This window comes from Sinocyclocheilus grahami, unplaced genomic scaffold (assembly GCF_001515645.1).
Source record: "Sinocyclocheilus grahami isolate Dianchi unplaced genomic scaffold, SAMN03320097.WGS_v1.1 scaffold93.1, whole genome shotgun sequence".
NCBI lineage: Eukaryota > Metazoa > Chordata > Actinopteri > Cypriniformes > Cyprinidae > Sinocyclocheilus > Sinocyclocheilus grahami.
The window spans coordinates 927,147-942,310 of NW_015505272.1; the positions used below are offsets into that span (position 1 = coordinate 927,147).

The 15,164-nt window shown below is 38.1% G+C and overlaps 1 protein-coding gene across 1 annotated transcript; it reads right to left on the minus strand.

Moving 5' to 3' along the window:
• Nucleotides 1–914: 914 nt before the first annotated feature.
• On the minus strand, nucleotides 915–14,843 carry cmya5 (cardiomyopathy associated 5). Its single transcript, XM_016275313.1, has 13 exons — nucleotides 14,420–14,843; nucleotides 8,408–12,035; nucleotides 7,745–7,840; nucleotides 7,137–7,370; nucleotides 6,910–6,932; nucleotides 6,487–6,608; nucleotides 6,274–6,408; nucleotides 5,384–5,530; nucleotides 4,959–5,106; nucleotides 3,308–3,441; nucleotides 2,980–3,094; nucleotides 2,624–2,800; nucleotides 915–1,400 (listed from the first exon to the last, which is right to left on the minus strand). Exons 1-13 carry the CDS (start codon nucleotides 14,539–14,541, stop codon nucleotides 1,148–1,150), a joined length of 5,334 nt encoding a protein of 1,777 aa, XP_016130799.1. The 5' UTR covers nucleotides 14,542–14,843; the 3' UTR covers nucleotides 915–1,147.
• Between the last annotated feature and the right edge of the window lie 321 nt (nucleotides 14,844–15,164).

The following is a 15,164-nucleotide window of genomic DNA, read 5'->3' on the forward strand; positions in this document are numbered from 1 at the left end:
AGACACCAAACAACTTGAAAATCAAGTGCTATCCATACAGTATGTGGCCATTAGACAATAAATAGAATTTAAACGTGTTTTCTATTCTGCAAGTGATTGTAACTGATTTTGACTGTCATACAGTGATGCTTTCATAGCAGAAAAGAAAAAAATAAGTATGTGATACTGTGGTGACCCATTGGAAGTGAAAACTAAAATCTCTTACTGTTCATTTCCCTGATTAAGTCCACCACTAAGATCCAGACCACCAACAATTTTAAATGGAAACGGTGAAATAACCTTTTTCTACCAAATCATGTAAATACAGTAAACCACAGAAAAATAAATATTTTCATAACTCATTTGTGATGCCTTGCCCATCATCTCAAAACACGTGTCTCCATTTAGCAATGAAAGCATTATTAGCAGTGCCAACATCTGTTTTAATCAAACAACCTGGAAGCCTGTAGCTTCCAAAATAAATACACTGACTCTGAATGTGAATGTCTGCACATCATGTGATCCGGGGGATCGTCACATACTGTATGAGAAGCAACAAAACTGGTCGCATGCACTTTCTGTTTCATATATACAAAAACAAAGCAACAGCTCCAAAAAAAAACTCGTTTCTGGAGGGAATTAAAAGCACAGCTTCAAAAACTATCCTTCCTTTCACAAAACTAAATTAGGGTGACCATATGTCCTTTTTCCTGGACGTGTCCTGGCCAGGATTTCTAAATTGCCTAAAATATCTGGGTTTTGGCTTTGTTTTCCTGTGGACATGCTCTCTGCGGTCTTTATACATTGCTTTGACCGTTCTCTGTAGATCCCACCTTCACGCATGCCATGATTGGTCGATTATGTACACTGCCTGCATGCTATTGGTCATTACCTTCAGCGAGTATGAAAACAATAGGAAAACAAAGCCTAAACCAAGACATTTTTTGGTAATTTAGAAATCCTGGCCAGGACATGTCCGGGAAAAAGAGAACGTATGGTCACCCTGACTAAATATTTCTCATTATCTCTTCAGTCACACCATACAACTGAGCAATTCTTCAGGTGACAGCACAATATGGTTTCATTTAATTACTATTAAGAAAGAATCACTTGATTCATATCATGTCACACAAGCAAGCCCAGAGTTTTGGGACTTCAGTCATGTAAACTAGCAGTGCTTAACAAACTCCGGCACCTCCATGGTCATTTTTAGTTCTAGATTACCCGGCTGCTCCAGGACAAACACAGGGTGGCAAGGCTGAGTGAAGGTGTGCCGAAAAGTGCCCAAGAGCTGCCCGTTCTGAGCATTGAAGAAGAACAGCTGACCCTGACTATAGTCCAACAGAGTGCCGATCCGCGCAGGTATGTCCATGACGAAGATGTCAGACTCCACACGGTCATGAAGCAGTTCAAATCTACAGCTGGAGAGAGGAAGGGTTAATACAACATGATAAATATATGAAATAATATACATACAATACATATCATATAGTACAACACAATAAATATGTCAAATATGTATATATACAGCACTGTGCAAACATCTTAGGCCACTAGTATTTTCACCAAAAAAAAAAAAAATCAGTTATTTCTATCTTTTGCTGTAGTGAGTCAGTAGGAAATATCAGTTTACATTTCCAAACATTCATTTTGCCATTAATTGTAGTATTTAATGATAGGTTTGTGTTTGCACAAGGAGTCTGACAGCAGCCAGTGCCCCACACAGAGATCTGATCTCATCATCATCATCATCAGTCTGCCTAGAATCACATGAAGAAACAGAACAAACTGAGACAGACTCAATCCAGAAGAACTGTGGCAACGTCTCCAAGATGCTTCAAGAAAGCTACCTGTAAATCTCACTGGATTATTACAATTAATGGCAAAAAGAATGTTTGAAAATGTAAACTGATATTTCCTACTGACACACTACAGCAAAAGATTGAAAGCTGGTTTTTAGCTGGTGAAAATACTAGTGGCCTAAGACTTTTGCTTTGTATTGTATATATACTGTTTTTACTGTATTTTTGAACAAAGAGACTCTCAAAAATATTTAAAATCTTACCAACCCCAAACTTAGTAGTATATATGCAATGTAATGTAAACACATTGATTCCCTTTTCTCACATGTTGTGCAGATGCACTCATAAAATTGTTCTTTCCATTGGCAAGCACCCTAGTTGCTGATTTGCAAACTTTACCATTATAGACATTATTTACACAGTACCTTCATCGTTTTAGACCAGGGATTCTTTTTGAAGTACACAAGACTATTTTTAAAAGTTTTTATGGAAGACCGAGAGATCTTTTTAATGAGAAAACAGATTAAATGAGAGAACACTTTTTTTTATACCAAAGTGGCATTTTGATTCTTTTTGAAGGCACCAGTTAATTTACCTCCCCAATTGCCAAGGAGCCTTAATTGCACAGTGTTTCCACAGTTTGGAATGGTGCTCCAAAATGTCCTTCTAGGTTGTTTATTTAAACTGTAATGAGCAGCTAATAAATAAACACACTTTTCTGGTTGGACAAAGTTTTTAATGAAGTTTTTAAAATCCATGACCTTTACATCTTATGGATGTCCTCATTGGGATAATGAAACGCATGCACAAACACACGCAAATGCATGACATGAATGTGATACCTTATAGATGTAGGTACACAGTGCAGACACCAGGAGGCACTGTTCTCCCCCAGTGTGCTGGTTTGTGATACATTTGGATATGCAATGCCAATGCGGTAGGCTTTGCACTTTGACACCTCCGTCTCCCAGTAGTAATGTCCAAGAGAAGGTAAAAGCTCAGCCATAACAGCTGGACATCTGGGAACAAGTTAATTAAAATACATCAGCATTTGCTGTAAATCAAGACACTTGTGCATCACTGAAAACAGCATATGTCAGGCAGTTTGAAGTTGCAAATTAACTTTTTTTCTACTTATAAAGTATGTATCTACAGTGTTAGTTTTCTAATAGTGAAAACAATTGTTTAAGGTACTTACTCTATAATAGAAGACATTTTATTGTAGACGTCACGTGGGTACTCAACTGAGTTCCTGTCCTCTGAAACCTTCAGCACTGAGTTGGCCGTTTCGCTGAGGAAGTGTAACCTTGTACCTTAACATACAACAACCAATTACCAAAAACAGAATGAACATCATTTGAAAAGTGAGAATTTAGTGATGCTGTCAAATATTGCCATGGTTCTCTTGTTACGACTGGATTTTGTCCATGGAACTTTGTAAACAACAGGTAAATGTGACTGCACTTTAATAGGAATAATACAGTATGAGAATCTTAGACTGATGTTGTAATAGCAGTGAATCTGACCTCTGGTGGAGATAAGGGCCGCTTCGCTCTGCTCACTGGCCCCTCCGGCATTCACTGATTTGATGTAGAAGAGGTAATTTTCATTGGGCTGAAGGAGGACCCTCTGCTCATAGCCTTTTATCCCTGATATGGATCTGTGTAAGGAGAGACTGTTTTCAATAAGCGCAGATTTAACCTCTCTTTGCCCTACTCGGATGTGCACCCTTGAGGAATCATGGGAAACCTCATCTGAGTGTTCAATGGATTTGAGTATACAAGCTTAGTGAAATATGCTACATGAAATATTTATAGCAAATGCTACTGATGGCTATCAATAAGTATATAATATAATATAATATAATATAATATTTTATAAATTATATCATAAAAATAAAAATTTTAATCTGGGTTAATATAGTTAACTAAATCTTTCATTACATGTAATAAAACTCTATCTGAAATAAAATAAAATAAAACAGACTTATTTAATTTCAACTATTTGTAGTCAAAGCAACATTTCTAATTTTCCTTTAAATTTACTTGATGTACTAAATAACTAAAACTAAAATAAAAATGTATAAAAACTATACTGACTCCTAAAACAAATAAAATGACAAAAACGCACAACAAAATTGCTTAAAGGGGTTATATGATGCGATTTCAAGTTTTCCTTTCTCTTTGGAGTGTTACAAGCTGTTCGTGCATAGATAAGTTCCCTAAAGTTGCAAAGACTAAAGTCTCAAACCCAAAGATATATTCTTTATAAAAGTTAAGACTCATCCACGCCCTCCTAAAACGGCTCGTTCTAACACACCCCCACATGTCTACGTCACTGTGTGGGAAGATTTGCATAACACCACCCAAATGTTCACGCAAAGAAAGAAGGCGTAACTTTGATTTTCGCTGTAGTATTGTTGATGCCGCCGCAGCCATGTCATGGAGACGCTGTGTGTTTCTTTATGAAAGCGAAACTACTTTGTTTGGCCCTCCAAAAGAGGACACAACTAGATTTAGATTTCTGGTTTTATGTTTATGCGGTGCGATGCAACGCAATGCGTTAAAAGACAGTATAAGTCATTATAATCCGAATTAAACCTCACTGGATGCAACAAATGCCTCGTTTATAATGGGTTTTAATGTTTTTGTCTCGTCGCTCCGGCTGGGACAAGGCATCACAATATGGTAAGGAGCGTAACATTTCCGTCACACGCTTGAGGTATTCGGCCAATCACAATGCACTGGATAGCTGGCCAATCACAGCACACCTCGCTTTTCAGACCGATGAGCTTTGTAAAAATCGACGCGTTTCAGAAAGGCGGGGCATAGAGGAGAAACAATAATGTACAGTATGTGGAAAATAATGTGTTTTTTGAACCTTAAACCGCTCACTCATATGACCCCTTTAAACCTGAACTAAAATGAAAAGACAGAAAATATAAAAATAAACTAATTCAAAATATTAATAAAAACTATAATAGTAACTCAAAATATTAAAATAACACTGATTAGAATTGTCAATTCATGGTGACTTTAAAATAATAAAAAAAATTATCATAACACTATTAACCAAAACATGAAAAAACGATGGTATCATATTTGGCCATTTTGCTCTTTACCCCTAGTTCTGTTTATGCTTGTACAGAGAGCTGAGGATAAGACTGGTTAACTGTACCTCAGTCCCTCTCTCTCACATGCGTATTGGCGGCAGTACTCCAGTGTGAAGCTGTCCACAGCGCTGGGCTGAACGGCGCTCCAACGCAGCGTGGCCTTGTCCCACAGCACTGTGCACTGTTCTGTCTGGATCACCGGAACAGAAGGAGCTGAGGAAACACAGTGAATTGAGTTCCTGATCAAAAACAGACTAACTGCTAATCCCAGGTTTGTTCTGCTAAATGTCAACACTATATATTTGAATCTGTATTAAAAACACTTACATTTGGCATTCACATTCACTGTTAGTGATCTCGTAAAGAGGCTCCACATGGTCATCTCGTTATAAATTGATATATTATGACATACATACATATGGCAGCATGACCTCTTGCTCTCAAAAAACATCAGGCGAGTCAGAGGGGATTTACACGATGAGCAACTGACCGGTTCTGAAGGGTAGTCTCTCACTCGGCATGCTGCAGCCTGTGTAGTTCACCGCCATCACCCACACTTTATAACACTTATCCGGTTCCAGCTCTTCTAGATTACAGTAGCTCTCCTTCACAGTCACCCTGTATTCCTCTGAGATCGCTGCAGATTCAATTACATTTAACACACTTTAACTGAAGCACACGGCTCATCTGGGCATCCCACTGACATAATTTTACATACTAATAAGTGTTTTTATTAGTCAGATTGGCATGTTTTTATGCCAGTGGCAAATGGATGGTTTATGCTTAAAAATTTTCATATTTTGAAAAATGTTTCAACATATTTATGCCATACAATGAAAGTTAGCGTGGTCCAAAACAACACTGGGCCCCAGTGTTATAAAGGTGCATCTCAATAAATTAGAATGACGTGGAAAAGTTCATTTATTTCAGTAATTCAACTCAAATTGTGAAACTCGTGTATTAAATAAATTCAATGCACACAGACTGAAGTAGTTTAAGTCTTTGGTTCTTTAAATTGTGATGATTTTGACAAAAACCCACCAATTCACTTTCTCAACAAATTAGAAAATGGTGACATGCCAATCAGCTAATCAGCGAGATGAATTGGTGGGTTTTTGTTAAATTTGAGCCAAAATCATCACAATTAAAAGAACCAAAGACTTAAACTACTTCAGTCTGTGTGTGTTGAATTTATTTAATACACAAGTTTCACAATTTGAGTTGAATTACTGAAATAAATGAACTTTTCCACGACATTCTAATTTATTGAGATGCACCTGTGTATATATATATATATATATATATATATATATATATGAATGGTACTGTGTTTTTTTTCTTAGTGTGGATGGTAAAATCCCGTTCTCCCTTTAGTCTAACCTCCTTGTGGCTCTTCCATGCAGTAGACTTGGAAGCAGTCAATAATGTCATCCTCATTGACTTTCCAATACACAGTAACAGAAGTGCTGGTTGCAGAATTGGCCTGTTGAGGCTGAAGATGCGGTTTTTGAGGCACTACAAAATGAGTGATAATTCAAGTCAGTAAAAAGTGAAGGGTGTTTATTTGCAATGGACATCTTTGCTAAGGCACACCTGGAATGGCTTGTCTGTTTTTCCTCCCATTGCCTGATTTGCCCTTGGCATAATCCTCAAAAACCAGCAGCCCTCGTGGACCAAGTTCAAGTGACATGGTGGATTCCAAAGCTGTATTCAGTCTATTTAAGAAATGAATAGAAGGATCACTGGAAGGAGACACTGAAAAACTAAGAAGAAATCCAGTTTATCACAATATTTTCATAGCGTGTGAATACCCCATGCAGTAAATTATTAGATTTCTATTCATTTAATGCTATAAACACTTAATTCAAACATTGTTTTTAACACACCAAACTCAACAAGGCAATTACAACACGCTTCTGTTTGGATTCATTTAATATGCCAATCATTTCTGAAGTATTGTAATTAGCATTCAATAGCAAGCCACTGATGCAACATAAATTCAGGCCATTCAGTTACCTCATATTGATATCTTTTGATGACTGAGAAGGGGTGAATAAAAATGGTTTGATTAGACTAACAGTTTTAGTTCATCAACAGCTCATCGTCTCTCTTAACAAACCTTAGCTAAGCACTTTAAAATGCTTTCAGTGCAACTATGGCTTTAAAATCACTACATCAAAACTAATCTTTATGTGTGACCTACGTTAAGCAAACAACTAACACACAACTGAGGTAAGCCTCACAGAAAGAAACTTAAGCGGGTCTGTCTCTTCCTCCTCCTTAGCTGTCATCTCCATAGTCTCCTTGGCCTTGTCGATATTCTCCTGGAACGAGACAATCTGGTCGTACAGCTGCTCCAGTTTGGCCTTTTTCTCCTCCTCCATGGCCTGAGACATCTCATTATACTGATCCATCAACAGCTTCACCACCTCCTCATTGTGCTCCTTTATGATCTTCTCACAATCATTAAAGTTCTCCTGTGGGAACAGCACAATAAAGATGCACATAAGTTCTCAGTAATCTTTCTCGCCTTAATAGCAGAGAAAATACCCCAAGCTGACAAAACACTAACGTCAGCACTACAAAACTCTCACTCCAGATTTCTGAGCGCAAAAGTCGCCTCCACAATGCTAAGATGTTGTGGGAGCACATTTTCAAGGGCAGTGGTTTCTTAATCTTTTTGACCTTAGTCTTGGTCCTCCACTGTCCAACACAATATTTATACAGTAGGTGTCTATGATATTTTGGTCACTAGATATGACTTGTTTGTTTTATATTCCAAAAAGTGAAAACCACAAATGGTAAAGGATATGTTGTATATGTTTAAATTAACACATTTCAATGTGAATACCTCCACTGTGTTGTATGCCAGCTCAAGCTCAGATACAAAGTCTTCAATGTTCTCTGATCTTCCTTGTAAACCTGATATCAGTTCACTCAGCTGATTCTGAAAACATTATCATATGGGAAATTAATTAGACATCATGAAATATTCTGAGGTGCAGAACACAATAGGCCTAAATATTCAGCATTTATATTGAATGATTGAGCAACTTCTAATCCTTTCATACTTGTAAATACCATTTCTCTTTTGGAATGTTCATACTTGCAAATGTCAAATCACATTGATGTAGTCCTTCTGAATAAACTACAGATGAATCATGGAAACGGCTGTCTACTTTCAGAAAGAGACATTCAAGGCTTGATATATGAGTCAGTCGGTCCTGACTCATCTGCTATGAATGCTGTCAAAGGCCAATAAAAGTGAGCAATCTTTCACTGTCTCTACCTGATGTATATTTCAACATTTTATTTTGTTTTACAGCTGATTATGTGTTTTATTCATTTGGAAATATTAGACACTGGAAGAGTCCTTTGGTATAAACCACTTGAGCAATCAGTGACCTCATAATGTAAGCTCTCCAGACAGGCCAGCTGAGAAAGATCAGATGTCAAGCAGATGTCAGGAAATCATGTCTTAGCACTCTTTCAAAGTACAGGGAACTTAGCTTACCTTAATACTGTCAAAGGCCTCATCCAAAGAGGCCATTTCATGGTTTTGATGCTCAGCCTCACTCAACAGTACTGGGCAACGACAAACAAGGCAGAATGCATCCATTGGTTGAATTTCAAGTTCCTCTTGTTCATATTCTGCCATCTGGGCACTATCTAAATCCTCAACAAATTCAAAGCCGGTTTCCAGCGTTTGATCTGACAGTCCGACTTGTTCACGGTGCCCATCCTCAGCTATAGCTTGTTCAGATTGTCTTGCTTCTTGTTCGGTGACCATCTCAAAATCAACCTCCTCTGCAATTTCCTGCTGCAAATCTTGGTCACAGCTCAAGGCCGACAGGTCCTCCTGAGGGGTAAAACTTCGCAATAGTGAGAAGACATCTTTATTCCTACTTAGGCTTCCTCCTCTTTGTATACCTTCATAAACTTTCACACTATCCTTTGGCTCTAAAGGTGAAACTCTCATTGCTGAGGTGTCGTCCTCCTCAACTGGAGGAGGAGGCGTAATGGGTTCTGGTAGGTCTGTTATATCTTCAATCTGTGCATCAATCATTTGTGTTTTCTTTCCTTCCTCTGAAGTTTCTGTTGAGGTTAGAGGTAACATCTTGCTCTCAATATCTGTCCTACCAAGGGATGATTCTTTCACTGGGATCTCTCTGGTTAATATGGCCATGTCATTTATTTCACTATGTTCTTCTACCTGTACCTCCTTTGTTGGTACAACAGATGACAGTCTTAATTTTAATAAGTCCTGTACATCTTCTGTTACTCTCATCTGCTCTACGCTTTCTCGAGCAGATGCCTTCATGTCATTAGCTAACAATAAGCTATATTCTTGGCTTGAATCAATCATTTCTTTAATCTCTGTTGTCACTCTCCTCTTAGCAGGTATCTCATTCTGAACTGGCTCTTTTGTGGTGCCGGCTTTCTGATTTGCTTCCACTGTAACATCTACCTTAATTTCCTCAACTTTCCCGTATTTTTCTGCAACCCCAGGTTCGATCTCAGGTATGCCAATATGTCCCGTTTGCTTTTCCAACCTTTGTTTTAGCACTGGTGCCTCATTTTTTGGCCTATCTGCACCTGTGTCCGCTTTGGCTTTCTCGTTTTTTGCACTGAATTCATATAGTAATTCTAGATATATTTTCTCCTCACTTGTAATCTCAGGTTTAGTCTGAAGCTCAGTGTTTGCTGTATCTGTTTCACACGAATGTGATTTTTCTGAAGCTCTCTGAACTGATGTAATTTCAGACTCTGGCTTCATTTCAGATTCTGTTAACACTTTTGCTGTACCAACACGGGCCTCAACCTCTTGTGCTGCACCAATTCTGTCAAGTACTTGCTTTTGTTCCTGCTTCTTGGGTATTAATCCTTCACTCACTTTATCCCCAACTACAGCAAGCATTTCTCCATTCTCATGGACGTGAGAGTCAATTTCTAAGGCTTTAGATGCAGAATGTTCGGTTTTAGTAGCATCTGTTGTGATTGTTTCAGTCTCTTCTAAAGGCTTGACCTCTGCTTTCAAGGGTTCTTCAGTTTTAGGAGGTTCTGTTTTATCTAACAGAGGTTCTTTGATACTGATAATCTCTTGAGAAAATATTTCTGGTGGTTCTCGTTTTACTATGTCTTTATCAATCCTTTGAGTTATATTTGCCTCATTAATTTTGTCTTGTGTCTTGGATTTATTAGTCTTTCCTTTGTCATTTGTCTCAATGTCAGCGATGACATCAGCTGCTTCATGACGTTTATCCGCACTGGTCTCAGAAACACTAATGTTTTCAACTGCATGTGTTGCATCAGCCTGGATTTTCTCTGAGCTTTTTGTTTCAGGCAGAATTTCAAATTCATCTTTAGCTTTAATAACATCTTCATGCGCTAAACCCCCAGGCACTTGAATATGAGCATTCGGACTTATTTGTTCTTGTCCACGGTGTTCTTCTTTATTGGTGGTTTTGCTTTCTGGCTCAAGGACCTGAATCACTTTATGAGGTCGTGTGTCATCAGTGTCACTTTTTTTTGTGATACTGTCCTTGATAAAATCACATTGCTTTTCATCTGTCCTACTATGCTTCGCAACCAAGTCGTCTGATGTGACCTTTCTTCTAATGATCTTTTCCACCTCTGGTTGGATTCTTGGAGCACAGTGCCCCTCTGAACAACACCCTGTGGACTCACACTGCACTTCACTTTCATTTTTATCCTGCACACATGGTTGTTCGGCAGTTACTGCATCATTTTCTTCTTGTGCTCTTTCTAAACATCCAGTGAGTTCGAATTTACTTTGTGACCATGCAAACTTTCCCCCATCTTCCTGCTCTTTAGCCTTAGGTACATTAGCAACCACTGGTGTTTCATCCTTCAATATGAATTTCTCCAGATAACCATCTCCGTCATCAGAATCAGAGTATCGCCTTTTGAAAGACCTTTCGGAAAAGACACTCTCCGTATCGGAGAAGTCGTCTTCTTTCTTTCGGTCTCCTAATGCATCCTCATAAAGGTCTGCGTAATGGAAGGACATTGCTCGTGGCTCCTCAAGAAGAACTGGGTCTATGATCTTTGGTGGTCCGGTGGGGAGATATACAGGTGTGAGGATACATTCCTGACTTCCAAATAAGACTGATCCACTCTCTTTCAGAGTTTTAGAGCTTTCTTTTGCTGTTCTTCCATTTCGGTCCTCATACTCATGGGGAACCACAGGCTCTGCATTGCACTTATTTCCATAGAACACTTCATCAAGATGTTCACCTGCAATTTCAACATCACTGATAATTACAAAAGAATCCTCATCAATGGCTTCATCTGCTTTTGGTTCATTCTGAGTCACCCGAGGTTCCTCTGGCTGGACAGTAACTTCTGGTACAAGTTTTTCTATCAGTGTAGTGCTATCACTAGTCGCCTGCTCATCTAACAATGTGAATTTTTCAAGATAGTCCATATGAGTTTCATCCTTCTTTGGTTGCTTATCAGCAGAGATCTGGGATGATTCCTTCAAGCTTTCATTTAGCTTTATTTCCTCAATGTCTGTCTCTGTGTTCCCAGGACAACTGTTTGTTGCAACAGGTTCATGCTTATGTTTGGATTTTATCTTTGGGGTATCATCCAAGTAGGTCAAATTCTCCGCCAGTTCACCGCTATCTTCCTCATCTACTGTAGCAAGCTTTGAAGGTACAACAATATTGAGTATTTCAAAACCTTCTGATATCAAACTAAAAAGATCTTGATCCTTGCTTGCAGCAGACTGACCGTCCTCATTGTTTTCAGATCTGATATTCGGCAGAGACACCTCAATCATTGCAGGTCTTTCCTCACCTATCCGACTTTTTGGTAGTCTGGTGCTCGACTTTTTAAACCGGTCACCCAGCTTGCCTCTGCTGCTTGTCTTTTTCCTCTTAATTCTGTCTTCATCCATTATGATCACAATATTCCCTTGTGTTCCAGAACCTTCCAGGCTGTACTGTTCAGACGGCGAGCTTCCCTCTGAAGCCCATGGAGTTGAGCATCTACTGGAAGCAGTCTCCCATACTATCCCACTGTCCTCACTCTGTACCGTCACCATAGAGAACGACGGGTCCACCATCAGGCACTGGAGTTTAGGCTTCACTGATGGATCTTGCACAACTTCCTTTAAACTAACCACAAAGAGTTCAGAAATGTTTCAACAAAGAAATGTGGTGTAGAATATTCTAGTCCAGGGGTGTCAAACATACGGCCCACTGACCGAACACAGCCCACAGAGGTGTCCAATCCGGCCCGCAGGATGATTTAAACAATATTATAAAATAATAAATAAAACATAATTTAAAAAATTAAATAAATTGTATTCGCTACAATATTTTACTTTGAATTTAAAGCGGAACAAATGGCTCATTTATTTACGTTGATATTACGCCTCGGGATTCGGGACACCTAACATGCGCGTTTTAAAGTGGCGCCAGAATCTCGAGCAGCACGAGGATAATATGATGATAGCTGCGTTGTAACTGATGCTTGTGTGGCAATTTTCTGGTGATTTTAAACATGTCCAAAAGAAGAAATTTGACCTGGAAGGGCGGACAGGCTATTTAAGGAGAAATGGAAAGAAAGTAATCTCAACGCCGACAGGTATGTTTAATCACAACTCGTGGCTGTGGTAAATGTGTGCCATATTAAACGACACTGTGACGCACTGGACAGCTTCGCATGGAGAAAGTAAATGAGCGAGGAGTGTGCCATATTTGTTGTGTACTAATATCCTAACTGTTGTTTTAATGATGTGCGAGCTGACATTTTGTAACTTTGCAAAAAAACAAACAAACACATCATGAGAGTTTTTCAGTGCCGGATGAAGGCTATCAGTTTACAATATAATTCAATATATGGGGGCAAAAATAAAATGCCCTGTAAGAAATGTAGTTTTTAATATTTATGTCGTGATAGTTAAGTAATGTCTAACTACCGGTAGCCTATATTAAGAGTGTTGCTTTCCCGAATGTCAGCGTGATCGCAAATGAATTGATTTTATATAACAGCTCAACAAACAAGATGCTAGTATTTAGAATTTTTTTTATTATATTGTAGTTTGTATGGTTAATATTAATGTAATTGTGAGCAAACTAGGGTTTAACAAAAGGTAATTCGGCCCGCACAAGAGGACATTTTCTCTGATCCGGCCCTCAACCTTAAATGAGTTTGACACCCCTGTTCTAGTCTGAGGTATCATATGACAAATATCATGTTTAGTGCTTAACCACACAAAAAGAAGAAACTATTGAACAGCTAGCCAGCCAAGGAGCACATCAGCTGGTAGAGAATTGGAGAGAGTTGCCTAGCAGTACACACATCACATGTGAATCAAGTTACTAGTTGCACTTGTTCAATAATAATTGATCATTTATGATACACCTTAGTTGTTAGTTTGTACCTAAAATTGTTAATCAGTTGGGTATACTGTTTATCTCATCTAAAAAAAAAAAAAATCTATCTATCGATCTAAAAAATTGTAATGTGTAATTTAAAATACAGGTAAAATGTCGGTGAAAAATTAATACAGAAAATTCCTTCATATTAACAGTACTGTGCCCTATTTTTATGGAGTGTAGTTTTTAGCCTACTACCAATACACTGCTTAACACTGTAATTGTTAATAATGTGTAGTTTTACTAGTTATTTAGAAAATACATAGGCTAAAATGTAGTTGTTCAAAAAAAAAAATCAATGTTGTATTTAACAACATGTAATACAAATATTTTTATAGGCCTATTACTTTTACAAATAATATATATTAAATGTTTATTATTTTTACGGACAAATCTAAACGACCAAATTTCAAATGATATTCCTTGCTAAGATTCGAGTAATTTCAGTGTGTTCTATGCAAAGATGCAGTTTTGCGTCATGGTTACATAATTACACAATGGTTACATAACGTCATTTAGCAACAAAACGACCTGCCTTTAGCAACTTTACCTGAAAATAAGTTGGCAACACTGCCAAAACTGTTCCTACGGTTACCTCAGACTTTTTTGGTTACCAAAATGTTGGAAATAGTTGAAAATGCTAATGAACGAAAATATTATAACATATAAAATACATATCTTATACTATATATATATATATATTTTTTACACAGCCCTTGGGGGTTTATAGATCACCCAGCACAATCATTGTGTTCTATGCAAAGATGCAGTTTTGCGTCATGGTTACATAATTACACAATGGTTACATAACGTCATTTAGCAACAAAACGACCTGCCTTTAGCAACTTTACCTGAAAATAAGTTGGCAACACTGCCAAAACTGTTCCTACGGTTACCTCAGACTTTTTTGGTTACCAAAATGTTGGAAATAGTTGAAAATGCTAATGAACGAAAATATTATAACATATAAAATACATATATTATACTATATATATTTTTTTTTTACACAGCCCTTGGGGGTTTATAGATCACCCAGCACAATCATATTTAAAAAGAAATGAGCTGAAATGAGCCTTTATGTAAAACTTTTTAACTAGAAAGCACCCGTGGGAAACTACCTTTTATGAAGTTCCTCAATCTCCTCTTCGTCGTCGATATCCATTATTCCTGACTCCAAGTCTTGCATTTCCTCCATCTCTGGCTCTGCCCCCTCACGTTCCCCTTTCAAAGCACGATCCATTTTGAAAATCGAAATATGGTACTGTTCTTTTAAAATAAAAACCAGTCTTGGAGAGTGCAGCTTCGCGTTGGGATCATGTCTCGTTGAGCGCAGTTCGTCTTACTCAGCGGCTGCTGTAAATAGATTACGAATATTCTTGAGCTCAAGGCTGCGTACTTGGGAAAGAGTCACAGGTGTCCCCGTTTTTCGTAAACCCAGTTAAGGATATTGTCCCATATATTTGATTTCCTTCTCAAATTTTAAACAATAGGACATCGTTAACTATGTCCTGAACAGGAAAGCTGGGACGAATCTGCGGCGGCGTCCCCTGTAATATGAGACGCAGAGAACACCGCCATGTCCATGAGGGACACGAGGACTCAGGCCACCGTAGTGTCAGTTTTCTTTGACTGGGCTAATTTTACTCTCTGTCCCTTCCAGACAGCCATATTAACACCCTCAAACTCACATTATGAATCGAGAATAACAACCCATTAATGGATGCTGTACTACATTAAAACAAAACACATTTGCCAGCAGTTGAAAGTGTTACTGCCATGCAGAAATGGATCCAATTTCAAAGTTCTCCATTCACATGAGCACTCTGAACATATTAAACACGTATTCCGATTTGATCATATTAA